General features: G+C 38.1%; 2 protein-coding genes across 10 annotated transcripts; both read right to left on the bottom strand.

Annotated features, from left to right (window-relative positions):
* Window positions 1-1,889: 1,889 nt before the first annotated feature.
* Window positions 1,890-23,072, bottom strand: LOC145232546 (nucleotide-binding oligomerization domain-containing protein 1-like). Of its 6 annotated transcripts, none has more exons than XM_080097184.1 (12): window positions 22,716-23,072; window positions 21,879-21,912; window positions 21,649-21,702; window positions 21,072-21,193; window positions 10,634-10,703; window positions 10,425-10,520; window positions 9,595-9,648; window positions 7,895-9,205; window positions 4,381-4,452; window positions 3,413-3,648; window positions 3,096-3,257; window positions 1,890-2,937 (listed from the first exon to the last, which is right to left on the bottom strand). In XM_080097184.1, exons 1-12 carry the CDS (start codon window positions 22,767-22,769, stop codon window positions 2,851-2,853), a joined length of 2,352 nt encoding a protein of 783 aa, XP_079953310.1. In that variant the 5' UTR covers window positions 22,770-23,072; the 3' UTR covers window positions 1,890-2,850. The 6 variants fall into 6 exon arrangements, with proteins under 6 accessions (XP_079953310.1, XP_079953313.1, XP_079953312.1 ...); XM_080097187.1 differs by having other exon boundaries at window positions 7,895-9,193; XM_080097186.1 differs by having other exon boundaries at window positions 21,072-21,187.
* Window positions 11,556-18,882, bottom strand: LOC145232545 (uncharacterized). 4 transcript variants are annotated; one of them, XR_013860913.1, is made up of 4 exons: window positions 18,445-18,882; window positions 11,902-18,380; window positions 11,743-11,821; window positions 11,556-11,678 (listed from the first exon to the last, which is right to left on the bottom strand). XR_013860913.1 is itself a non-coding variant. In XM_080097183.1 (2 exons), the coding sequence occupies exon 2, from the start codon at window positions 18,096-18,098 to the stop codon at window positions 12,279-12,281; it is 5,820 nt and encodes a 1,939-aa protein (XP_079953309.1). In that variant the 5' UTR covers window positions 18,099-18,380; window positions 18,445-18,882; the 3' UTR covers window positions 11,556-12,278. The 4 variants fall into 4 exon arrangements, 1 of the variants encoding a protein (XP_079953309.1); XR_013860912.1 differs by having other exon boundaries at window positions 11,743-18,380; window positions 18,445-18,523; window positions 18,604-18,882; XR_013860911.1 differs by having other exon boundaries at window positions 11,743-18,380.
* Window positions 23,073-27,365: the final 4,293 nt, after the last annotated feature.

Here is a 27,365-nt window from a genome sequence, read left to right as displayed (position 1 = left end):
CAGTGTATAAATCACCGTAAACCCAAGTGAGGCTTTGAAAAAAACAGCGAAATAACCGCTTCTATTTGATTCCAATTTGTTCACGTGCACCTTGACGCAAATAAACATACTAGCACAAAAACACAGGACATAGCATGAAAGAACTAAACGTAAGTCAATATTTCAGCAGTTCGACATCTCAGTAGCTTGTCCTACACTAAACGATTAATTTTAACCACCATGTTTGGGCATCGGCTTATTTATCTAAGCTATGGCAGCCAAAATCCTAAAGTATAAAAGACATTCAGATCTACGACGTAATATTTGTAATAATGCATCAAACCGGATGTATTTTGTTCGGACCAAAACATATTAATTAGCAACTTTGTCGAATATATTTAATCAACAGAATCAGGCTATTGACATGTTCACATACGTTTCTCATGTGTTTAAAACAACAAATATGTTTGCCCAGCACCACACTGCATGGAAGATGAGTTTGTTGAAAAAGATTTGCTGGAAGGCAAACAATAGTGTCACTGTAACATGAAAATTCTGATGCATTTAACCATCATTGTTCTGTGGGTATGATAAGTCATGTGCCTAATATTCGGTTTGCCGAAATAATTTGGCAGAATTAGCCATTTGTACAAAGATTCGGTTGTGGCGGAATTGTTACTTGCGTCGCGACATCGTTGTCACGAAGATGACAAAATAAAAATCGAGATTAACGGGCAAACACAGTTAGTTGAACAATATCGCAGCTTATAAGTTTTTTTTTATGAAAAAAAAACAAGAAATTGTTCTCAGCCATAACAGTTTACTTGATATAGTCGAAATTTATTAGTTTACTCGTGGTGATTATCGCATTTATACTCAACAAAAGTGATAAGATCACCAAAATTACAGGAGCACTGTTGTTTCGTCAATTATTCCTAAGATTAAGGTACAAAACCACGAAAACCACCGACTTTAACAAACCAAAGTTGTTTTCTCTTGTTCATAGGATCAAAGCACGCATAAAATAGATTACACATTGGTTAGTTACAAATCTGAAGAAAGGTGACTTGTATTGGTCTTATTGATGATTTTGAGCAACATTTCCATTTTAAAGGTTCCTTTAGTGTAGCTCCACAGTTTTTCACTAACCAACTGTAAAACAGCTGTAGTACTTATCATTAGGAAAAAAAAGTATACAGTACTAGTGGTGCATCTAAAATATTCAGGATCGCCTGGTGCAACTTTATACCACTCGGTGCATCTATATTTAGCTTGGTGCGCCTGTACAATGCTGCGTACACCTTGTTTCGGGCCATGGACCACCGGCCCAGTAAACATAACATCGCAGACCATTACTTTTTGGAGCAAGATTGAAGTACGCATACGAAACAACCATTTGTACTTGCAGCATAGTTCTTTAAAAACGATTTTCAAGAAGTGAGATTAAAATATCAACAGATAATATTTTGTTACTATTTCAAAATATAACTTAATATGCAAAACATTGTTGTTGTGTGAAGATGTTGTAAAGGTCCTGATATGAACAGGTACTCCACCCTGCTTCGGACTTTGTGTGACAAACTGATTTCCATTTTCGGCAACAGACAATAAGTTCATGTTGACATGTTTGGTAGATGGTAGTCGAGCTAAAAATGTCAATTTTTATTTCTGCAAATACCACCTCAAGAAATTTGTGATAAGATTTAAAACGTCCACAGCTAACTCTTGATCCATGTGCAACATCGCTTTGAAGGGTCAAGTCCCAACAGTTTAAAGAATCATTGCAAAGCCACAAAAACGCATCTTCAACCTCGTTAAGCTAAGCTTCTTTTCTTACTTGCATAAAAATCAGCTGGATAAGTACGTCTTCGCGTGTTGCGTGTCTCGTTGTTATTTACGTCGCGACACCGTTTGTCACGAAGACGACAAAATGAAAAATCGAGAAATAACGGACAAACACAGTTTGGTTAACGATGTCCTTGTTTAAATATGGTTTTGAAATAAAATTATTCTTAGCTGTTACTGTTTACTTAAGGTAGCCGCATTTTGTCAATTTACTTGTGGAGATTATCGCAATTAAGAAGAATTTTTCGAACGGAAAAATATAAAATCGATGATCAACAAAAAGTGGCAACTAAATATTGTACCTCTCTTAATGCATGTGCAAGTCTAACAGTCAGCTGGTGAATTAATATATAAAAAACAAGAATATTTCAATTATTGGTAATTAACATGTACATGAGTGAATTGGATTACTATGGTAACAATGTGAACAGAAAATTTCACACCTTTTTGCAATTTTTTTCATTTTTCGGTAAAATTTTATTATTGTGCTCGTAAACAATTTCATTTATGAAATTTATTTCCTTAAACATAAATTAACGCTTTTTTTTTTAACAATTCCTGTTTATTACAACAAACATCTCAGATGTCGCAATAAGAACACTGATTTCAGTTTGTCTTTCATCGCAGTCAGAATAATAAGAGCAGTGGTTCCCAAACTTTTTCATATTTTTTTAAAAACGGTACCTTTGCCATTGTTTCGAGGGCTCGCGGTCTTTAAGCCTAAATGTGTATTTCATAAAAACGAAAGTTGATTGCAGGATTTTAGCTAGTTATGCAAAGTTGCGCATAACAATCATCCAAAGACAGCGTGTGACATCACAAACAGGACAAAAGCATTACAATTGTGCGCGAACAATTGCATTTTTGATAGTTGTCATTCAACAAGGGCCATTGATTAGCAATAGAGACAGTCGATTCTCAATTCTACTTTCATTTAAACTCATTTAGTGGCACAAACTGACCCCAAATAAGTTTATAGAATTACTTCAGCCACTTCGCGGTCCCCCCAAATTGCCTCACGGACCCCTAAAGGACCGCGGATCCCACTTTCGGAGCCGCTGAATTACAGGAAAACAATCCATTTTCATCCCACAATCCCACGATAGTTGAAAGCTGGAAACAACAAAAAACATTAAGTAAAAATATTTCTAAACAATGTTAAATAAAATTCCGAAATGTAAAGAAAATTGTGACATTATTATGTTTACGTCACTATTATTTTTTACAGGATTAAAAAAAGTTAAGTTAAATAGCAGAACAGACAATCTTACGGGAAGTCCGAGTCTTTGGAGTTCTCCGCCTAAAATCTGTTTCCCATCATCAGAAATCCCGCAATCCTCCAGCCTCAACTTCCGCACGTTGTTTAAACAATCACGAATAATTCCGACTCCGTCATCTCCGAACTCGTTAAAACTCAGATCAAGATATTTCATCTGCACAAGATTTGATGATTACTTGTTGCAACCCTAATAACAAAAAATTATTTCTGTGGTTGAAATGTCACGTGACCAGTGACGTAATTGTGTTAATTAATTTACCTGTTTAAGTTTTTTTTTTGCAAAACAATGAGTAAATATTCAAGACAAACCTTATGTTTAAGTTTCGAGATTCCTTTACAAATCATCTCCAGTGATTCTAAGTTCAGGTTGCAGATGTGAAGATCCAGCCTCTCAACAGGTCGATTCAATTTCGGGAGGATTTGACCCAAGGCGTGAGCTGTACTGGATGTGATGGGGGTGAGGCTGAAATTGAACTTCACAGGAAGAAACTTCGCCAGGGAATTCTTCTCATCATCCGAGCATTCTTGTAGGTCACTCAGCAGATCTAACAAAAATGTTGATGACACATTAAAATGTCCAGTAGAGAACGTGCAACTGCATTTTACAATTGTAGTTGCAGATACAACATTTAAAGAGTTCTTTTACTGCCTAGAATTACAATTCAAATACACAACTGGACTTTATTTCGTATCATATTTATTTCACATTTAAAAAAAAAATGAAATAATGCGGGTCTTTTGCTGCTAAAAAAAATAATTCAAAGCAAACGTTAGCTTACCTGGTTATTGGCCACAATTTTTCACCCGAGGTTTCAGGCAATAAAAACTATTAAGGGGGAAAATTTAAAGAAAATTGCGATAGAAAATAAAACGCGCCCTACCTCTGCAACTCGTGAACTAATGCTAATTTTTTGGTTGAGCAAATGTTCCATAAAAACAATGTTGTATTTGTGACGTAATACAAGCTTTGTTGCACTTTGTGATATCACATGTGCCAGTTATCACAGTAATGTTTACAGTTTTACACTTTGCAGCAATTCTTTCTAACACTAATTTTCAAAACTAATTTACCTTTCGTTTTAGATAGGTTTAAGTAACAAAAATGTCGCTCATGTAAAATACGTTTTTATGCAGCATTACAATACAGAATAAACATGTATTGCGGACCGAATCGCAAATTGGGGCTTCTACGATCATGCTTACGTCTTGTAACGTCACAAATGGAGTCAAAAAAGTAACACATGTGCAACTAAATGTAAAATTTAATGTGTCCTTACCTATCAGTTGATGCTGATCCATTTCATGTTTCATGAATTCGGTGAGCTGAGTGCGAAGCTTTTCAGACTTGCCTAAAATAACAAACAATTGTTTTAATTTGGAAAAAAATCTAATAGGCGATTGCGAGACTAAATTAGCTATTTAAACGGTGGTGCGTTGTAGACATATTTCCAACATTTAATGTATTTCAAGTACGGGCCTTTGAGCCAATCAAAAGCAAGGATGGCAGTACGGTGTGGTACGTATTGAACTGACTGCACTACGTGCCTTGTTACGAAGAGCGTACCGTACCAAATGTCAATCGAAACGTACCATACCACCGTAATCGTACCGTATCTTTAAATAAACCAATCGGGATTAGGTTGGATAAATTTCATGACATGCACTAGAGCAGGGGTGGGCAACATACGGCCCGCGGGCCGGATCCGGCCCGCGACGGGATTTTGAGCGGCCCGCGGACAGTTTCCGGTCTTACATGATAATGTGGCCCGCGGCCACAGTCTGCCGCAATCCCCCATTACTTGCTTACTACGTCAAATTACAGTTGTAACGCACAGTAACGCTCCCCAATAGCAAAAAAATTTCCCGCCGTTGTTACCATTGCACCATACGTCCATTGTTACGACATAACTACCAACCTTGTGTGTGTCCTACTTCAAAGTATATATAAAACACAAGTAGTCCAACCCATTGTTACGCGATAGAGCAGCATGGACGCCATTTTGTGTCCAAATTAATACAGCAGGTATAGGGAAAAAACACATAAATTGTCTGATTTTTACAAACTGGTGGGATTTAACGCGTGTTTGATAGGCAAAATCGAATAAAACGTTTGGGTTCTAACATTTGAGCGTGATAATGCACGCTGAACGCAAATATTTAAAGTTTACATGAAAAATAAGCGGCCAAATTTACATGAAAAACAGCAATTTAGCTTTTAATATTACGGTGAAATGTTAGAACTCGAAATTTTCATTCAATTTGGCGAATCAAATTCGCGTCTATGCTCTCCAGTTTGTAAAAATCAGACAATTTATGTGTTATTTTTCTCTACCCACAGTATCATTTTGGACACAAAATGGCTACATAGGCTTTATTGCGTAATAATAGGTTGGACAACTTGTGTTTTATATAGACTTTGTCCTACTTTAACGGTTTTCTTTGTTTCCACACGTATAGCCTAGTTCAGGGGTGGGGAACCTGCGGCCTAAAGGCCACATGAGGCCTTTTAGGGCACTAAGTGCGGCTTTCGATGGCAAAATACATTTTTAAGATGTTGATATAACCGACTGCACCAGGCGCTGAAAAAAATAGACAGAAACGTATTTTTGACTTTATTGCAGATTATTTTTTGATTAGTTCCAGGGCAGCGGTTTTCAAACAAGACCCATGTGGTCCCATAGTGGTACATAAAGCGATTTCCATAGTTAGGACTACCAAAAACTCCAGGTTCAGCAATTTCTAGGTTAAATAAATCCTGAATGTTGTAGTGAAGATGAAAATGTAGTGAGGAATTTTAATTAGCTGAGACCATAAGTCCTACAAACTACGAGGAAATAGCAAAACGACCATTCTGTAAGTCAAAAAGTTTGAACATCACTGCCCTTGGCCTGGAAAATAGTCTATGCGGCCTACACGAGTGTCGATAAATCGTTTGGTAGCCTTTATAAACAAAAAGGTTCCCCACCCCTGGTTTATGTGGTCAAAAATCCGTTTCAAATCACTGGATAAATACGCGATTAATGTATCGATTCAGGAATCCGGCCCGCCAAGTACTTCATTTTCCCATATCAGGCCCGCCGACTGGAGAAGTTGCCCGCCCCTGCACTAGAGTCTAGTATTGACTAGACTAGAGGTTTATAAACAAAAGTAAGAAGAAGTTTATAAACAATCTGCCCAACTACAAAACCCTCTCATTCGAAATAAAAAGTTGACGTATTTTCTACGATGCGCTCGTGCAGCGACGTGGTGTTTTTTTTTCAACATCACGTTTTTCAAAGTCAAATCATTGCTGCAAAAGAGACTACAAGATTTACTAACTTTATTTAACTAATTTAAAATTCCAATAATAGGCCTGCATGCGTGTAACCCTGCTTTTGCAAATCGTTTAGACCGTAAGCACAAAGTATTAAGCACTGACGCCATTAACATATTTTGAGCCCTTTTTGGTACAGTGACATTGTGATGAAATAGTGTCATAAGTAATTTAAATCCAACTTTTATGCAATTTCAATGTTATCTGCAAATGTTAACGATGCAAAAATGACCGTAATGTGTACCAGTAATGTGGTACAGAACGCTTTTGGTACGGTGGTACGCTGTAGTGAAGGAACGTACCATCGTACACTGTAAATCAGGGGTCGTTTTTGGGGTGGTATTTCGATACCCCAAGGATGGAAATACCACAAAGGATGGATTTTTCCATCATTTTAGTGTTGCTTGGTTCGAAATCCATCCTTGGGGATGAGAAATACCATGGTCCCGAGAAGGGAGTTTTCAAAGTAATATGTATTTTTCCATCATTCCGTATTGCTGGCTATACTACGTGGGAAAAAACACGTTTGAGGGTGTAAGTAAATGTATGCACGTAATTTGTACAGACTTGTACTAAGTAAAAAATTATGGACGTAAAGTTTTGTTTCAGATAAACTGAATGTAAAAACGACGACGCATTCAGTAATTTGAAGCCAATAATTGTGCCTCCTGTCGCGCACTGTGACAGACGCCTCCCACTGCACATTGTGACATATTCCAGCCACGCTATAACGCTCACATTTTTTTCTTTTTAATGGCGCGCAAATTGAAACTTTGGACGATATTAGTTCTGATTGGCTGATACTATCCACTTACACATTGAAGGAAGTTTTAGAACATTATGGCGTAATACTGTCTTATTCAGCATGAGAACAAATTGTGAAGTTGATGTTACATTGAAAATGGTAAAATGGCGGTTGTCTTGATTGAAGGTAAATGTTAGGATAATGGAGTTAGGACAGTTGGCCATGACTTTAAAGGAGAGGAATATTTGCTAAAAAAGGTACATATGCTAATCTAAATTGTAGCATTCGAATTTTGTCTAGGTGCTGTGTGTGTTTTAATGTAACATTGCTGCGTATGTCAAGGAAATGATGAAGGAGTGCAAGAGAAGTGAAAAACAGGGACCTCATTAAAGATCGGATGCAAATAACATTTGTATATCGACAAGAAGCTAAAAATGGTTCCCTAACAATCACCGACGTAATTGAAAAATATCCAGCTTACCAGTTTCCTGCTATGGTGAGTAATACACTCTTCTGTACTTTTTAAAGAATTTAGTAGCATGAGAAAGTGTTGTATGAAAAAAAAAAACATGAGAAAGTGTTGTATGTAGCTTGGCATAAACAACTAAATAAAAGGGTAGTTTAGCCCGCATTATACCAGTACCAGTTTTTCCATGTTTTCCGTTGTCCCACCTAAGACATTGCCTGCACACTTACGAGCCCCACCTAGTTAATAAACGAACATTTTACTTACCTTGTTTGGGGTCACCTCCAAGCAAAAGTCCACACATAAAGCGCCGAACCATTGACCAGTGACTTTTGTAGACCACCTCGTGAACGACGTTGTTGAACTCTGAATCAGGCATTTTCATGCAGATGTACATGGCAGCAAACATTTCCTGCAACGACTGATGTATGAAGTAGAATGTTGCCTTGTCTCCATCGAACAAGTTTGTCCATGACGCAACCTTGATGACGAAATCTTGTACATTTGCATCGTCCAAGCCAGTCGTTTTCAAATTTTCATTAGTAAACACAACAGTTTTGCGATCCATTCCGTCGTAAGCCATTCCACCAAGTGGTTCGATAAGTTCGGGAAATTTTAAACCTTTTTTGTAAACAGAGTTTTCTAATTCGTGTAAAAATTGTAAGAACACATTGGTTATTGTGTCAAGTTGATCGACATTGCCACTTAAACCAGCGTAAACCACCAGTTGTAACAGCAATGGGTTGTGACAAAGTTGAATTAACTGCGGTGCATTAGAGTTCCATGTGGTCCATAAATGATCTGCATGATCCCCGGCGAATGCAAAAAATAGCACTCGCATGCCGTCTGTTGGAAGATCTCCAACAACAACGGTGACTTTTGGGCGAAGATGCATTGGAATCGAAAGAATTGCATGAGGCCGGGACGTAAAAGTTATCAGGGATTTGCTAAACAAGTTTTTACAGCAGAGATTAGCAACAAGCTGCTGGATTGGTGAAGGTTTTTCATACGACATATCGGCTTGGTTTATGTTGCTTAGAGACAACGACCATTGATCGTAGCCATCTAACACAAAAGCGCATTTCTCTTGATTTTTTAACATCCATTGAAAGGCATTATCTTTAGTTGTTTGGTTTAAATCTTTGAAGGGAAAATCAATGAGTAGCTGCTGAGGAGTGAGAACCGTTTCATAACCTAGATCCATAAACCTCAGAAAAATCACCAGAAAATGTGCGGCTCTTTTTGGCAAGGTCAATCTCTTGGCCAATGTTGTTTTGCCACAGCCTGGGGGACCAATTAGAGCCATAAAACCAATGCCCAGCATAGCTGTTAGTAAGTTATGAAAGTCAATCTGTTTTGAAGCATCAAACCTTCTGATCTCATTCCCCTCTGTAGATGGATGGAAAGGCTCCTGTTTGGGCGGGTTCTTGATATTGAAGATGTTGCTTTCAGCCAAGCTCTGATAAACATCAGGAAGTGCCGACTGACCGACAGTCAAACCAGGGATAACTTCGTTATGTTTTAGTTTTTCCAATTGATGTTGTCGAATCGCCTCTGCTGCTTCTTCTAAAATATTATCTGCGTACACATTAATATAACAAAAATAAAGGATATGATTCAAGTATTTTCCAATCAGAATATTTTTGGAGTATATTACTGGTTGATTTTTTATCAATTTTACTTACTGTCTTATTCCTAGAAATTATCCCGCTTATGTAACTACTGACTTTGCGGCAATAAAAGAATAATTTCCTTCTGTACAAGGTTTTCAACAGATCGTTTGTTTTGTTTTTACGTTGGTTGTTTTTATGTTGGCGCATGAGGTGTTGTTGGTTTACTTACTGATACATTTGTACAGGTCATAATTCAACACCTTCAGTGCAAAAGTAACCCATACCCAAACCCAAAAAATCAATTTGCTGAAATGTTTTAAATGTGACTTCTAGGTTAGATACAAGAAACGTTACCTGAACAAGGTGCAGTGGGCTGACTTGCTGTTTGGTTGCTGGGTGTAATAATGGCTGTAAAAGTATAATTGTTTACAAACGAATGTACAACATGACCAATAACCATATTCTAGTCCAAATGAGAAATTGTTAAAGCTATACATAATATAATTTGGAAACAATTGGCTAATATTAATATTCATGGGTTCCCAAATATGTACATTTTTGAATCCCAAATAGTATTAATAAGGTGCGTTCATATTTAGATTTTGAAAGTTAAGTTTGTAAAAGGGTTCAAGCAAACTTTAGAACCACATGTCTGTTAGCCTTTTACAACATTACTTTGTTAATAATAAAAGGGAAAGAAGCAACATGAAGACAACCTATACCTCAATTTTAAAATCAGCTCTACATATTGTCATCTGACAGCACCTTTGTACTTCAAACATAAAAACGAATATTTGGGAATGACAGAGTGAAAAAGGAGAAATTCAACTAAAAGTTACAAATGCTTTGGACTTTCTTTTTCACTTTTTACGATACACCACCAATAATGTATGCATCTCCTTGGTTATGTACTTCAGCAAATATGTTTTTGGTGATTTGATTGGGTGGATTTTCTGTGGGTGTAAGTTTGGTCACCTGGGGTCAAGTTTTAAGAGAATCAAGTTTAAAGAATCAACTTTGTCTAAATAACTATCATGCATGTAGATGTGAAAAGCATGAAGCGTCTTGACTAATTCGGTGGAGCAACTCGAAGCGTTACATTCCACTCTTGTTTCCAGCCTCAAATTATAGCAAGGATATGAATAACAATCTATGTTGTCAATATCATAAACACACATGCTTACTTGTAATATTTACGTTCCCTTGAACTCCAACTACAGAACCACCTCCAACTGTTGCTCCTCCCATATTTATGCTTTGACGATTAAGAGCACTTTGGTCTAATTTAAAAACAATAATGAAACTATTTAATGTAGCTGTGTGGGTGTTTAAATTTGGTTTATCTGTAGAAACAACAATGTTACGGAAACTATTCCTTTGGTAAATTCCTCACCTTCATTAGCTTGATTGGCTGCCAGTAGTTGAGAAGTAGTTTGTGTGCCAAGAGTAGAAGTTTTTCCTTCCTGATAATAACAAATACAATTTTAGTATTTTTCTAAACCAATATCTTCCCTAGTGTAAGGTGATCATGCTGAAATATTTTTTAAGCTTATTCATATTCAAAGTGACTTTCTGTTTTTTAACCTTTGTTACTTAGTGGCACCCTTAAAGTCATTTCTCAGAGCCTATGGACCCATGTTCACAGAAAAAAATTGATGACACACTCACCAGATTAAAGTTAAAGAGTAAAGTCCAAAATCTATCAGATTTTTTTTATTATTTTAACAAACAAATTTTTTTAATCTATATGCATGTGGAAATTGTTTGTGTTTTGCACAAAGGAATAATGGATTACTGTTATTTGCATTTCTTAAAAAAACTTTGCATTGAGCTTGTTGACCCCCGAATTACAGCTTGAAGTACAAAAACTGTAATCTATATCTGTTCAGTTTATATGATATTTTATGTGATATAACTGTGCAATTTATACGATATTTTATGTGATATAACTGTTCAGTTTATATGATATTTTATGTGATATAACTGTGCAGTTTATATGATATTTTATGTGATATATCTGTTCAGTTTATATGATATTTTATGTGTTATAACTTTGCAGTTTATATGATATTGTATGTGATATAACTGTTCAGTTTCTATGATATTTTATGTGATATAACTGTGCAGTTTCTATCATATTTCATGTGATATAACTGTTCAGTTTATATGATATTTTATGTGATATAACTGTGCAGTTTATATGATATTTTATGTGATATATCTGTTCATGTAGACTCTGAACGGCCGACCTGCAAGGCTGAGCCTCACAAAGGGGTTTGTCACGTTGAAACACGCCCCGCCCTTTCCCACACAAATCACACTTCCCGAATCACGTGTAATAATCCACAGCGACAACAGCGGCAACAACCACAACGTCGTACACAATCAGGAACGGACAGAAACAGGGTTGAGAACGAAACGGGAACGGGAACGGTTTTCTAAACAAGAAAACGAAACACATTGACATATGCCAACGCACAAAAATGCCAATGACTAACTTACCAACTATTTTGCGACACAGGTCAACAGGTACAGTACACGTATCAACAGTTGCAAGACGATGAAACAATCGCTGCAATCACTATAGGAAAATACAGCATGCCATAAGTCACACATAAAGCCATGAATTAATTTAGGTCACAAATCGAATTAAACACTCACCGACAATCACGGTAAACAGCCTTCACTTGAAGATTAATTAGTCAGTCGTCACAATATTTAATTTAGCCTTATTCGTCTCTAAAAATGCAACACAAACGAATTTACTTAATGCAGTAATAAATCACCTTACTCGACCACGTTGTACAGTAAAATGAACTAATCATTGCAACATACAGACAAAGGCCTTCTAATTTTACTGTTACGCACATGGCGATTGTAACGTCATAGCAGGGGAATAATGAGACAAGTTAATCATGCGTAACTGAACGTGGAGATGTAACATACCCCCACCTAAATGTATGACCCGGGTAAATACATTTCACACACAAACAAACATCGAACGTTCAACGAAATTCAACAAACAAAACAGCGCCACACTAAACATCGCTTTCAGCGGCGACAATCAAGCAAAGTTTTGCAATGGGTCGTTTGACACGATTGTATCGCGTTTGCACAAGCACCGAGCGTACAGTTCCCGTTTTATCGGGAAATGTATCCGCAACGCGACCCATCAACCACTTGGAGCGTGGCTGTGAATCATCCACGACGAGAACCACATCGTTGATCTGGAGATCTCTCCTCTTCTGGAACCACTTCTGCCTGGAAATGATGTTCGGTAGATATTCGCGAACCCAGCGGATCCAAAATTGATTCGCCAAGTACTGCACTTGCGCCCAACGGCGCCGCACGTAACAGTCCTTTTTATCGAACAAGCCAGGAGGCAAATTCGAGTTGCATCTCATGAGCAAGAGATGATTGGGTGTGATCGGCTCATCATCGCGGGGATCAAAGGTGACAGGAATAAGAGGACGCGAGTTGAGTATTGACTCAACCTCAACAAAAAGCGTTGACAATGTTTCGTCGGAAACAACTTGCTGTGTCATCAGAGACGTCAGAATTCGCCGGATGGAGCGCACCATTCGTTCCCACGCACCTCCCATATGACTGGCTGTCGGGGGATTGAACGACCAACGAATTCCGGTTTGTTTCAGGTACTCCTCAATGTGAACTTGGTTCCAAGACTGCAGTGATTCTCTCAGTATCCGTTCTGCACCGACAAAGTTCGTCCCATTGTCGGAATATATATTTACAGGATTCCCACGCCGACCAATGAAGCGACGAAGCGCGTCGATGAACGAGTCTGTAGATAGGCTGTGGGCAACTTCGATATGGACAGCTCGAATTGATAGGCAGGTAAACACTGCGCCATACCGTTTCACTATGCTCCGTCCCTGCTTAACTGGAAAGGGACCGAAATAATCAACCCCTACGTGTGAAAACGGGGGCTCGTCCGGATGCAATCTTGCTGAAGGAAGGTCTGCCATCCTCTGTACTCCAGCAGAAGCATTTCGTCTTTTGCAGAACAGGCAATTCCCGATCACTCGACGCACGGCTACTCCACCTTTAAGTATCCAAAACCTTTGGCGCAGCGACGACCAAGTGTGGCCCATCCCAGAATGTCCGACAACACGATGATGTCTCTCGATAACCAAGTCAGTAAAATGACACGAATGTGGTAGCAGAATCGGATGTTTGGCATCGTACGGAATGAAAGCCTTTTCTAGTCGACCACCAACTCGAAGCACGGAGTCAACAACAATTGGATTCAGTTTGAACATGTGACGTTTCACAGAGGTCTTCGAAAGAGAGCCCTTCTCCAACGCAGCAAGCTCAGGGCTTAAATGCTTTCGCTGCACATATTTAATCAACTCCAGTTCGGCAGCATTTAATTCTTCAACGGACAATGATCCACGATTATCCACCACAGCTTTGTCACGCCGAACACGCGACAGTAAAAAATTCTTATATCGTAGCAGCCATGCGATACTCTTTTTCAGACGATGCAACGAAGAGTACCGATGGATGATCCTCTCAACAATGGTCTGCTTCTCTACAACCATATGTATGGAGACTTCCTGCTTTTTTACGGGACTGAACTCAGCAGGTAAGTCGGGTAAAACAATCGGACTCACGGGCCAGTGATCCTCAGACTCCAACAAAAACTGCGGACCACGCAACCAGCGGCCAGTCGTCACTAACGCCTCTGACGTCAAACCACGTGACGCCTCGTCCGCCGGATTGAGCTTTGAAGGAACATGTCTCCAGCTTGAAGGATCGCTTTGCCTTTCAATCTTTGCAATTCGATTAGCAACGAACGTAGGGAATCTCTTCTTCGAATTCCTGATGCTCTGTAGGACGGCAGTGGAGTCTGTCCAGAACACAGACCGATGCACCGGTAGGCCAAGCTCTCGTCGCATCATTTCATCTAGCTTCACGGACAAAACTGCCGCCGTCAGTTCCAGTCTTGGAATTGACACTGTTTTCAGCGGCGCTAGTCGACACTTGCCAACAAGAAACACGCAGTGAACACGCGAACCGACGTCGACTATCCTCAGATAACACATAGCTCCGTAGGCCACGGAGGAAGCATCTGCAAAGTGGTGTAACTCCCAACTTTGCACATCGCCGAAATCATCGGGCTTAAAACAACGAGGAAGACACAGGTCATGAAGCTTCGGTAAACGCCCAAGCCATTCGCTCCATTGTGTTGCTTCCGATTCCAAAATGCAGTCGTCCCAGCCAACTCCACGTTTGCACAAACCTTGGAGTAATAATTTGGCTCCAAGCGTGCACGGTGCAACGAATCCAAGAGGGTCGTACAGTGAACTCAATGCAGAAAGAATTCCTCTTCGAGTCTTTGCCGTTTCAGGAAGGTTGACCTTAAATCCAAACGTATCGTCATGCACGTTCCAGTGGACACCAAGCACTCTCTCTGTGACGTCATCACTCAAGGTTTTGTTTCGCACTGCCTTTGACCTCTCTTCTTCAGGAATTTTTGACAAGATCTTCTGATTATTACTGAGCCATTTTGTCAAGTGGAATCCTCCGCGTGACAACAAATCTGAAATCTCTTTGGTCATTTGAATTCCCTCCTCTGTAGATGCAACCGAAGTCAGGCAGTCGTCCACGTAAAAATTTCTTCTGACGACCGAAGACGCTTGTGCATTGAAATCTTGACCAAAATCCAAGGCTGTTTGCTTCAAGCAAAAACTCGCGCAACTAGGGGATGAAGTCGCCCCGAACAGGTGCACAGTCATTTGATGCGCTGTTGGTTCATTTGTCAAATCACCTCCAGGCCACCACAGAAATCGCAAGGCATCCCTGTCCTTAGGGGAAACACGAATCTGGTGGAACATCGATTCTATATCGGCCACTAAAGCGTAGCGCTCTTTGCGAAATCGAGTCAAAACACCCACCAAACTGTTTACGAGATCCGGGCCCTGCATCAACACATCATTGAGGGAAACGCCCTTGTGCTTTGCAGCGCAATCAAAAACTACACGAACCTTGTCTGGCTTACGGGGATGAAGTACAGGATGATGTGGTAAATACCAGCAAACACCATCAACCGATTCGATGTCTTCTCGAGGTATCTCTCTTGCGTACCCTTTCTCGAGGTAGGACTGCATTGTGCTCACGTACTTTTCCTTCAGTGAGTGATCCTTCTCCAGGCGTCGCTTCAAGTATGTCAGCCGTCTTTCGGCCATTCGCTTGTTATCCGGCAAACAAGCTGAGCTATCTCTCCACGGCAACGGCAGCTCATAGTGACCTTCCACCATTCTCACGTCTTTTTGCATGATACCATACGTCTTTCTGTCTTCGCGCGACGTGGGGAAATCTAGAACAGCAGTTTCGTCCCCAAAATCCGTCTCCCACAGACTAGAGATTTGCTTCTGTAGACAGCTGTCTCTAGACTTCACGAAGTTCACCTGGTACCTCGATGATGCACACGGAAGGAGTGACGGACCAAATAATGTCCATCCAAAAGGTGTCTTGACAGCAAACGGTTTCCCTTTTGGACCACGACGCATCTCCTCAATGAACAAGGCGTCTGGATTATCCAGACCAATCAGCAATGTTACAGTTCCTTTCTCGATTAAGGGAAAATCCAAGTCACGTAAATGTGGGGCACCCCTTAATGCTTCTTTGCTAAGAATCGGATTAGGACGAACGGGGATTTCACCAACGGTTATTACTTTAGGAAGAAATATATCATCTCCGCCACCTACTGGAGAAACAGAGAAACTCACTGAAACAGCCGTATGCTCTTTAGCTTCGTCGGTGAGTGTTTGCAAAACAATCTCTTTAGTTTCACCTTTCATGCCCAGAGCTTCAATCAACCTTTGGTTACAGAAAGTTCCGGTAGAGCCGATATCCAAAAATGCGTAAGTTAAAACCTTCCGGCCTTCGTATTTTACCTCAACCGGTACGATACACTGATACACGTCGTCGTAACCGCATTCGCCGGGCGTTGCTACTGAACATGAAGCGACCTTTTGTGGTTCAACCGGTGTCGCTGGTGACTCTGGCTTTGCGGCTGGAGCAGGCCTATGCAGCAATGTGTGGTGATAGTGACTCGAACAGTCGTTTTCTTCGCAGGCAGTTCTCGCTTTACATCTTCTTACACGATGACCTGGAGTAAGGCATCTGAAGCACATTCTCTTACGACTGACAAATTCCACACGTTCGGAGTACGTTTTACGTTTAAACTCAAAGCACTTGGACAAATCGTGAGCCTTACCACAGAACAGACACGTAGCGGAAGTAGTCGGCCTCTCTGCCGGACGCTGCCGAACTTCTACTGGGTTCACAACGTACGCAGACGCTCTTGGCTTTCTCATCGGTGGACCAGGATCCTTGTCGCGCCTAGAACCCATAATCCTACTTCCGTAGAGGGAATTTTCCACCTCAGCACGCTCCGAAACAAACTGAACAAAGTGGCTAAACCCGGCTTCACGATTAGTGCGATGTAGAACTTCGACTGATCGCTCTATCCATCTTTCCTGCAAGCGATATGGCAACTTGTCAATGAGCTGCAGCATGGTGTCAAGTGAATTAAGACCGGCATATTCATCAATATCCTCCAGTGTAGTGAGACATTTTTCCAGCAAATCTGCAAACTGCATTAGTCGTTCCGGTTGATCTCCTTTCAAGCGAGGACTCTTCTTCAAATGCTGCTCACAGGCATTTGCGATAATGTGCGGCTGTCCGTACTCATGAAAAAGCTTTTGACGTGCCTGTCGGTAACCCTCGACTGGCCTTTTCGTCAAGTGATCAATTTTCGGTCGCACTTTGTCATCACAATGTTGCAGCAGATAAACCAAACGCAAATCGTCAGAGTGAACTTTAGTGGCAACGTGCGCTTCAAAGTTGCGAATGAACGTCCAGTATTCCATTGGATCGCCGTTAAATGACATTATCTTCGGACGCGGTAGAAAACGTTCATCTGAGCTGTAGCGAGGTTCCTGCGCTACTATGGGATTATTCCTATTTTGACAATCGTATTGCGGAGTAGCATAGATAGGAGCCTGATGACTTACTTTAGGCAGCTCCTGCCTATCACAACGCGGTACAGGTTTTGGACATTCGTTGACCGTTTGTACAAAAGGCCTCTCAACGGTTGGCGGACAAACGAATTCCGCTTCAAATTTACCTTCCCATCCGCGAGCTTCGATTTCGGCTAATTCGGCTTGACGTTCTACCTCGCGAATTTCGGCGTCGGCAGCCAACTGGCGCTCTGTCTCGCGCAAGTTCTGTTCTTCATTACGCAAATTTTGTTCCTCATCACGCAACTTACGTTCTTCATCCCGCAACTTACGTTCTTCATCCCGCAACTTTCGTTCTTCATCACGCAACTTATGTTCTCCATCACGCAATTTCCTTCGTCGCTCATTCTCTTCCTCCTGTCTTTCTTTGGCCTGACGAAGTTTTGCGCGAGCCATCTCAAACTTAATTCGTGCTTCAGTTCTGCGGACGCTGGAACTCGTACTCGCAGAAGTAGGGCAACTAGAAGTGCAACTTTTTGCCGACTTTTTTGAACCAGCTTGTGGCGGTGGGGACGTAGCAGGCTGGGCCTTTTCGATCCATTCAGCAACCCTGCTATCAAACTCCGTCTTCTCTTCAGTGTATCGCTTTAACAAATCCTTATCAAGATCTTCATTTTCAGATAAATTTGAAGTTATATGCTCCACAAGAAGTCGGTATCTTTCATTTGTAATTCGCACCGATGTATGTACAGAAACTAAGTTATTGAGACTGACCATTAAACATTCCGTTCGGGTGTAGGCTTCTTGCAATGAACGTTGCAATTTGACGAGCTGTTCACCCTTATCCTCTTCAATCACGTCGGAAATCATTTTTCTTCACCTAGCTAACGAGCAACAGTTGAAAACTTCTTTTTCAACGAGCAAAAGTTGAAAACTTCTTTATGTAGACTCTGAACGGCCGACCTGCAAGGCTGAGCCTCACAAAGGGGTTTGTCACGTTGAAACACGCCCCGCCCTTTCCCACACAAATCACACTTCCCGAATCACGTGTAATAATCCACAGCGACAACAGCGGCAACAACCACAACGTCGTACACAATCAGGAACGGACAGAAACAGGGTTGAGAACGAAACGGGAACGGGAACGGTTTTCTAAACAAGAAAACGAAACACATTGACATATGCCAACGCACAAAAATGCCAATGACTAACTTACCAACTATTTTGCGACACAGGTCAACAGGTACAGTACACGTATCAACAGTTGCAAGACGATGAAACAATCGCTGCAATCACTATAGGAAAATACAGCATGCCATAAGTCACACATAAAGCCATGAATTAATTTAGGTCACAAATCGAATTAAACACTCACCGACAATCACGGTAAACAGCCTTCACTTGAAGATTAATTAGTCAGTCGTCACAATATTTAATTTAGCCTTATTCGTCTCTAAAAATGCAACACAAACGAATTTACTTAATGCAGTAATAAATCACCTTACTCGACCACGTTGTACAGTAAAATGAACTAATCATTGCAACATACAGACAAAGGCCTTCTAATTTTACTGTTACGCACATGGCGATTGTAACGTCATAGCAGGGGAATAATGAGACAAGTTAATCATGCGTAACTGAACGTGGAGATGTAACAGTTCAGTTTATATGATATTTTATGTGTTATAACTTTGCAGTTGATATGATATTTATGTGATATAACTGTGCAATTTATACGATATTTTATGTGATATAACTGTGCAGTTTATATGATATTTTATGTGATATAACTGTGCAATTTATACGATATTTTATGTGATATAACTGTGCAGTTTATATGATATTATGTGATATAACTGTGCAGTTTATATGATATTGTATGTGATATAACTGTTTAGTTTCTATGATATTTTATGTGATATAACTGTGCAGTTTCTATCATATTTCATGTGATATAACTGTTCAGTTTATATGATATTGTATGTGATATAACTGTGCAGTTTATATGATATTTTATGTGATATATCTGTTCAGTTTATATGATATTTTATGTGTTATAACTTTGCAGTTTATATAATATTTATGTGATATAACTGTGCAGTTTATATGATCTTTTATGTGATATAACTGTGCAGTTTATATGATATTTTATGTGATATAACTGTGCAGTTTATATGATATTTATGTGATATAACTGTTCAGTTTCTATGATATTTTATGTGATATAACTGTGCAGTTTGTATGATATTTTATGTGATATATCTGTTAAGTTTATATGATATTTTATGTGTTATAACTTTGCAGTTTATATGATATTGTATGTGATATAACTGTTCAGTTTCTATGATATTTTATGTGATATAACTGTGCAGTTTCTATCATATTTCATGTGATATAACTGTTCAGTTTATACGATATTTTATGTGATATAACTGTGCAGTTTATATGATATTTTATGTTATATAACTGTGCAGGTTATATAATATTTTATGTGATATAACTGTGCAGTTTATATGATATTTTATGTTATATATCTGTGCAGTTTATATGATATTGATGTGATATAACTGTGCAGTTTATATGATGTTTATGTGATATAACTGTGCAGTTTATATGATGTTATATGTGATATAACTGTGCAGTTTATATGATATTATATGTGATATAACTGTGCAGTTTATATGGTATTATATGTGATATAACTGTGCAGTTTGTATGATATTTTATGTGATATAACTGTGCAGTTTATATGATATTTTATGTTATATAACTGTGCAGTTTATATGATATTTTATAAGATAACACTGTGCAGTTTATATGATATTTTATGTGATATATCTGTGCAGTTTATATCATATTTTATGTGATATAACTGTGCAGCTTATGTGATATTTCATGTGATATAACTGTGCAGTTTATATGATATTTTATGTGATATATCTGTGTAGTTTATATAATATAATATGTGATAACACTGTGCAGTTTATATGATATTTTATGTGATATATCTGTGCAGTTTATATCATATTTTATGTGATATAACTGTGCAGCTTATATGATATTTCATGTGATATAACTGTGCAGTTTATATGATATTTTATGTGATATATCTGTGTAGTTTATATGATATAATATGTGATATAACTGTGCAGTTTATATGATATTTTATGTGATATATCTGTGTAGTTTATATGATATAATATGTGATATAACTGTGCAGTTTATATGATATTTTATTAGATATATCTGTTCAGCTTATATGATATTTTATGTGATATAACTGTGCAGTTTATATGATATTATATGTGATATAACTGTGCAGTTTATATGATATTTATGTGATATAACTGTGCAGTTTATATGATATTGTATGTGATATAACTGTTCAGTTTCTATGATATTTTATGTGATATAACTGTTCAGTTTATATGATATTGTATGTGATATAACTGTTCAGTTTCTATGATATTTTATGTGATATAACTGTGCAGTTTCTATCATATTTTATGTGATATAACTGTGCAGCTTATATGATATTTCATGTGATATAACTGTGCAGTTTATATGATATTTTATGTGATATATCTGTGTAGTTTATATGATATAATATGTGATATAACTGTGCAGTTTATATGATATTTTATGTGATATATCTGTGTAGTTTATATGATATAATATGTGATATAACTGTGCAGTTTATATGATATTTTATTAGATATATCTGTTCAGCTTATATGATATTTTATGTGATATAACTGTGCAGTTTATATGATATTTTATGTGATATATCTGTGCAGTTTATATGATACTTTGTGTGATATATCTGTGCTGTTTATATGATACCTGAGATAAGGAAAGAACCAACATCATGGATGAATCAGTTACACTGGTAGCTACTGGTGGTTTGGGTTGAAACTGGACATCTGACACACTTGATATTGATGTGTTTGTGGAGCTTTCTGGCACTGATAATAAAGTGGGGTCATTAGGGTCATTTGGAAAATCATTTTCCAGGTTAAAGGCATCTATAAATGGAGTCATAATTTACAAACGAGAAAAAAAAACTTTATTAAATCTCCTGCAGAGTAGAGAAGCTGTTTAATATGCATAAAAGTCCTAAACAAGCTGTTAACAATGTGTTGGGTACAGTTTTCCATCTGTCCCCTTTATGAGTTGGCATACATGGGCCAAAAAAGTTTAGCAGTGAAGAATAAACCAAAATATGTTTTGCAACAAATTTCATCAATAGAATGCAAATTACAAAATTTATTTTGTTTTAGTATCACCAAGAATATTTCCTGGAGCACATTTTTGTTATATCTCTGTCGACTGAATACCACCAGCACTTTCCTAACATTGTTTAGGTAATCCCCCCAAAAACATTAATTGCTATGAAACAAAGGTGGAAGGATTAACAAACCTGATGTCTTTTGTCTCTTCTTGGGAGGTGATCTATCTGACATTGTGGATGCTTCTAGCATACAAACAGAGTATTTATCCATTGCCCAAGTAAATATGCAAAATGTGTCTAACAAATTTGCAACAGATATTAACTCAGATATCAGTTGTTAGCCCAAAAATAGTGCAGATACATATAATCACAAAAAGGTGGATTTTCGTAAAACATATACAATCTGATGTATGCGTTACCTTGTACTTCCAAATTGTCTTTCTTTGTTTCTTTCTAAAACAACAATTATTAAACAATAACTTTTGTGCAAAAAATGCTTTTGTTTAAGCAGCATGTTGAAGATTTAAAATTAAGTTTGCATAGAATAGTTAAAAAAGTGGTGTTAAACACTGTAGGATGTTATTGTATGCAACTATTGGCATTGATTTTTTTTTTATTTCATCACACTATTATTAAATTACACTTCTATGATGACACTCTTGTTAATCCGTCATACTGTGCGTTATAACTATCCTAGCCTTTTGGCATTGATTTACTGATACAATTTAACTTTATAGATTCAGCGTGGTGAAGATACCAGGTTTCATTCTCTGAATCCAAGTAAATATTATTTTATTTTTTAATAAAGAAATGTATGTGTTGTTTGGTTGTCTGACCCTCAGCATTATCATAACTGTAAGTTATGGCCTGTTGCGATAAACAGTTGCATGACCCTGCTCTAGAAGGTATTTTGTTGATTTATCAAACTGTTTATGTATTTTTGATTGATTTACATACACCCAACTGAAAATCAGGAGAAAATAAAACCCATTCAATTTTGTGACTTTGTTTGCTCTTAAAAAAAGTCTCATTGGGCAACTAGCAAAGCTAAAAATAAATAAGTTTTGACCTAACGATAAGTTTGTTGTGATACACTGTATTCCTCCAATGCTTATAAACACACTAGCTACAAAATAATTTCTTGTCATAGAATGGTGTGAGGGAATTTCATATTTAGTCTTCGCTAACAAAACCAAAATAATTCAATGTTGTGCAGAATAAATAGATAGATTTTTGTGCAGAAAAAATCTCCTAACCTTGTTTTGATCATCACTAGTTTGAACGCCAACTTTTGTGGTATTCCGCTCCATCAGATGCAAATGACAAGTTTGGCAGATCAAGGTTTCCCCAGATCTGCTGATTTGTAATAAAAAAGTTTTTAAACTAGGCAGTTTAAAACAACAGACAGAAAATACATGAAGCTAAACACAAAAACAACAGTTTTAAGAATGTCTTTCTCACAAATTCGTAATTCCAAAACCTCAAAGTGCAAAACAATTACTGAAAATTTCTGTTGTGGAAGACGTACAACTTGTTCACAACCACACTGCATTATAATGGTTTCTCGGGTTGTTAGCTAGCCTATGTTACCAAAGGCACATAGTCAAACCGTACACGTTTTAGGACTTGTATATTTCTTCGCACGTTGCATAACCAAGTTCAAACAACAAACGAAGGATAAATGCTTGAAACTGTCAAAGCATGACATACTTTTATTTTTCATTAATCTTTATTTGAATTTTTGCATTAGGTGTAAACAGTAATGGTAATTATTTCTGTTGCTGCAAATGTTTTGTTTGAACACAACAGTTGGAGTTTTGTTTATATCAGATTCTGTTTTTATAATGTATTCTGTTTTAATTAACTTATGCGCAAGTTGATGAAAAACTCAAGTTGTTGAGTTGAGCACAATTGCGCTAAAATATTCACGAGGCCGGGAATAACTGCGCAACGTTAATAAGCGCGACAAATATGACGGTACAATTGGTGAAGGGATGGAAGACGCGCTGCAGCTACACCGTTATTATAAGCAAAATATAGGTGGAACAAAAATAAGCATTTTCACATTTTTAGGAAGACATGGACGTAAAACAACTACTTTTAGGCAACTCTATTCTTATGTTCACAAAAACATATGTAGTAGCACGATTAATGACAGATCTGCAAATTAGATTAACTTTCCTCATAGGCTGCCAAACTATAACAATAGCCCGTTGACCGCCGAAACAAATACTTTGCACACAATGTAGTGGCTCACTCGAATTGAATAGATTATGTTCGATTTATTTCACAACATGTCATTTGTGTCTAGATAACAAGGATTTGTTTTTACTGTTAATGGTGGCATCGTAATCTAAAAATATGAAAATTGGAACTTGTATAGTCATGAACGCAAAACAAACACTGCCAAGAGTATTTTTAATGTTTAAAGTAGATGACAAGTGCAAGCTGCCCATCTATAGTTCACAATTCAATTACTGTTCTGGTTTTGCACATATTCCGGTGTACAGCTCACTCAACTCTTTTTTTTATTGATTTTTCACGGGGTTCGAACCCAGGACACTCCCGGGGACGAATCCCGATCAAGGTTGTTTTTTATGTCTGTATGTGGGTCAGGCGCGCCAGACCATTCGACCAAGTTCCTGCCCCAGCTCACTCAACTCCCAGAGTTTTTGACAAGCGTTGTCGTCTTGCGCCACCTCGTGTACACTCGGATCCTCTTGACAGATTCAACTTTTTTTTTGCTTGCGAAACCATTTACCTTTCTTCGTTGTTGACCACGTGATTGGCAAACTCGCGGACTGACTGAAAAGAACTCAGGTCCAACGTCTTTAAAACGATATTGGATTCTCTACACCAGCGACAATTTCCATGCGGGCAGCCTCGCCTCGAATCAGTGAGCGACAAGCCAAAATGACCAGGGCGTTTCGTTTCGCGAATTCCGCAGCAAGAGCCTTTCCCAGTCCTGTAAAATAACATAAGTTTAAATGACATCTGTGCATTCAGGCTGCAAGTTAGTTTTAAACAGGACTCGAAAAAAATACCTATTTAGCAAACATTAAATCAATAAAAACAATTTTCAACGTTTCTCTGTGTGTGACAATCCGTTGATAAAATAGTGGGAGCTGATAGCAGTTGCAAGACAACCTGTTTTTTTTTTCAAGTTGTTCCTCTATTATGCTTCATTAACCCTACACACAAAATCAATTTAAAAATGTGCTTTTCTGATGTACGAAGCATGATTGTCTGCTTTAATACAAAGCTACAATCAGTTTAAAAAGCAAACAATTTTAATACATTATGCCTGCCAGCAACAGCTTGTTGATTCATGTATTCAATCTTAAAAATCTATGTCATAGTCACAAAAAAGGCTTCTAAAGATCAAGTTTCAAAATCTCCAACACTTCCAGTTTAACATAATAAGTTGTTTCGCGCCCAATGGAAATATTTTATTGAGCTTCTGGAGTTACCTTAGATTAGGGTTGCCATTTTTTATGATATACAATCCCTGACACAATTTATCTCAGCTGCGTTAGCCCAGTGGTTCTCAAACTTTTTCGTTATTTTCTCTAAACGGTCTCTTTGCCATTATTTCGAGGGCTTCCTTAAGTCCTTAAGCCTGAAGGTGTTTTTCAGAAAAAGGAAAATTGATTGCAGCATTTTAGCTGGTAAAAATAAATTCTGCATTACAATGATCCAAATCTGACATTACAGACCAGACAAAAAACATTACCATTGTGAGCGAACAATTGCATTTTTGTTAGTTGGCATGCAATAAAGCCTATTATTTGGCAATGAAGACAATCGATTCTCAATTTTACTTTGATTTAAACTTATTTAGTTTCACAAACTGACGCTAAATTAGAATATAGAATTACTTCCAGCTTTTTGCGGTCCCCGCAAAATTACCTCACGGAGCCCTAAAGGACCGAGGACCCCAGTTTGAGAACTGTTGGGTTAACCTTTTTTGCGATCCAATTACTTATATTTCGTAATAAATTTAGAATATTCGGAAGTCACACGGACGGCGACACGAGAAAACGTTAGGTACGATACTCTGATCCTTGTTAATTAACTTTCAGCGTAGGTTTCTGTTTAGTTAAGTTTATTAGGCTAAGCTTACTACTCTCACTATCCTTGAAACAATAAGCACATATATCACGCGTCGCCAACCTTTGCCACTCTAAAAACTATTCGGACTAATTTCAAATTGTCACAGAAAAAACACACACTGGGAGCCGGCCTTTTTAAATTTGAAATAAAATACCACTGATGTAAAAACGTTTTTATATGTCACGACATTCCACTTTTTGTTGTTAGTTAATTCCTTGCATATTAGGTACACAGTTAAGCAAGTGAAACTTCCCACGTAGCATCGAGCGCTGTGTTTTTTTGAGACGGGGATTTTTATTTCTGTATTTAACGCGTATTGCTAGACAACTAGTAACAAACAGGTATTGTTACGCGCGCGCACACACTGCAAAACGAAACAGTAACCTTGTGAGTTAAGCTGCGCGCCGCCAGTTTACCTCTTTACGTTTCATGGTATAGACGCGTTTGTAGCTAACTAGTAGAAATTTTCTCCGTTAGTACATTAATTTCATAGTATATCTATATTTTTTCTTAAATTCCTGACCTTTATGTACATTTTAACATTTATCCCTGACGCAGATTTGAACACAAAATTCCCTGACTTGTCAGAGAAAATCCTGATGTAGGGGAACCCTACCTAAGATGCAAGATAGCTGTAGAATTTGCATGCACCATTATACTCTCCATATAATGTGCTAGCATTCATCCTGCAATAAATTAAACCAATTTTAGCACAAAACAATTGTTCAAAAATTTGATAAAGGTGGCCTAAGAGTTATTGCACAGTTTTAGTTCATAAGGCCATAGGTTCTAATCCTGTTTTAGCCATTTGGGTTTTACTGATCAAACAACATGATCAGCATGGCTCAGGAAAAAATTTATTTCAATTCTGAAAGAAATTAATTTTAATTTTGTCTGGTTTGACTTGGCAGGACTTGAAAAACCACCCAAACGTGCCCAAAGCTAAGTAGTTGGTTTCTGTTGGACAAAACAAACGAACGACACTTACCAATATCAACTTACTATGGGTTTGTAGCAAAATTACACCAATATCAAAAATATGATAGCCAAGTGAAGGCTTAGGTACAAAACCATGAAAACCACTGAATTTAACAAACTAATAGGTTGTAAGTCTTTTTCTTAGGTTTAAAACATATGAATCAACTATATCAGGGGTGTCAAACTCGTGGGGTTCGGGGGCCACATTGCAGTTTAGAAATTATGCCGAGGGCCGCATGTAATTTTCAAACTAGATCCTTATTTCACCAACATCCGCCAATTACCTGCTGTTTTTTGTTTTAAAATTACAGATGTAAAGAAATAGGTTTATATCATCTATATACCATCTATTGACGCCCCAAAAGCCCAGAATAATTTCCAACTTGATGCACAGATTGAGCTGCACAGTGTTCAAATCGGTTTTAGCTGTTAATTTCGTCATAATCTATATTGTGACGCTGAAGGTACTTGTTTTTTCGCATTGTTTGCACACAGTAGGCCTACAAAAGTCTGACGCATATGGCTGCTAGGCTGGTAATACTCTTGGCTGCTAGGCTGGTAATACTTTTCAGCAACACAAAAACAATTAATTATAATTAGATACAAGTCTGGCAAAATACTACAATTGTTGTTGGGTGTTTGTGGGCCGCATTGGACGGCTTCGTGGGCCGCATGCGGCCCGCGGGCCGCGAGTTTGACACCCCTGAACTATATAACACAATGATTACAAGCCTGAAGAGAAGTGACTTGTATCGGTCTTATCGATGATTTTTGAGCAACATTCGTATTTTAAAGGTTCTTTTAGTGTGGCTCCA

Source organism: Phallusia mammillata, chromosome 6 (assembly GCF_965637545.1).
Source record: "Phallusia mammillata chromosome 6, kaPhaMamm4.hap1.1, whole genome shotgun sequence".
Classification (NCBI taxonomy): Eukaryota; Metazoa; Chordata; class Ascidiacea; order Phlebobranchia; family Ascidiidae; genus Phallusia; species Phallusia mammillata.
The sequence above is the reverse complement of the archived record's forward strand: the minus strand, read 5'-3'. Positions and strand labels throughout refer to the sequence as shown.

Bases quoted from the DNA above. Each gene is read 5' to 3' on its own strand.
- LOC145232546 (XM_080097184.1), bottom strand. From the start codon at position 22,769: ATGGAGCGGAATACCACAAAAGTTGGCGTTCAAACTAGTGATGATCAA. The intron at 21,194-21,648 runs GTTTGTTAATCC...CTTTATTATCAG, and splicing joins GAAGAGACAAAAGACATCAG to TGCCAGAAAGCTCCACAAAC. The intron at 9,206-9,594 runs GTAACGTTTCTT...ATGTGTACGCAG, and splicing joins GCCCACTGCACCTTGTTCAG to ATAATATTTTAGAAGAAGCA.
- LOC145232545 (XM_080097183.1), bottom strand. From the start codon at position 18,098: ATGATTTCCGACGTGATTGAAGAGGATAAGGGTGAACAGCTCGTCAAA.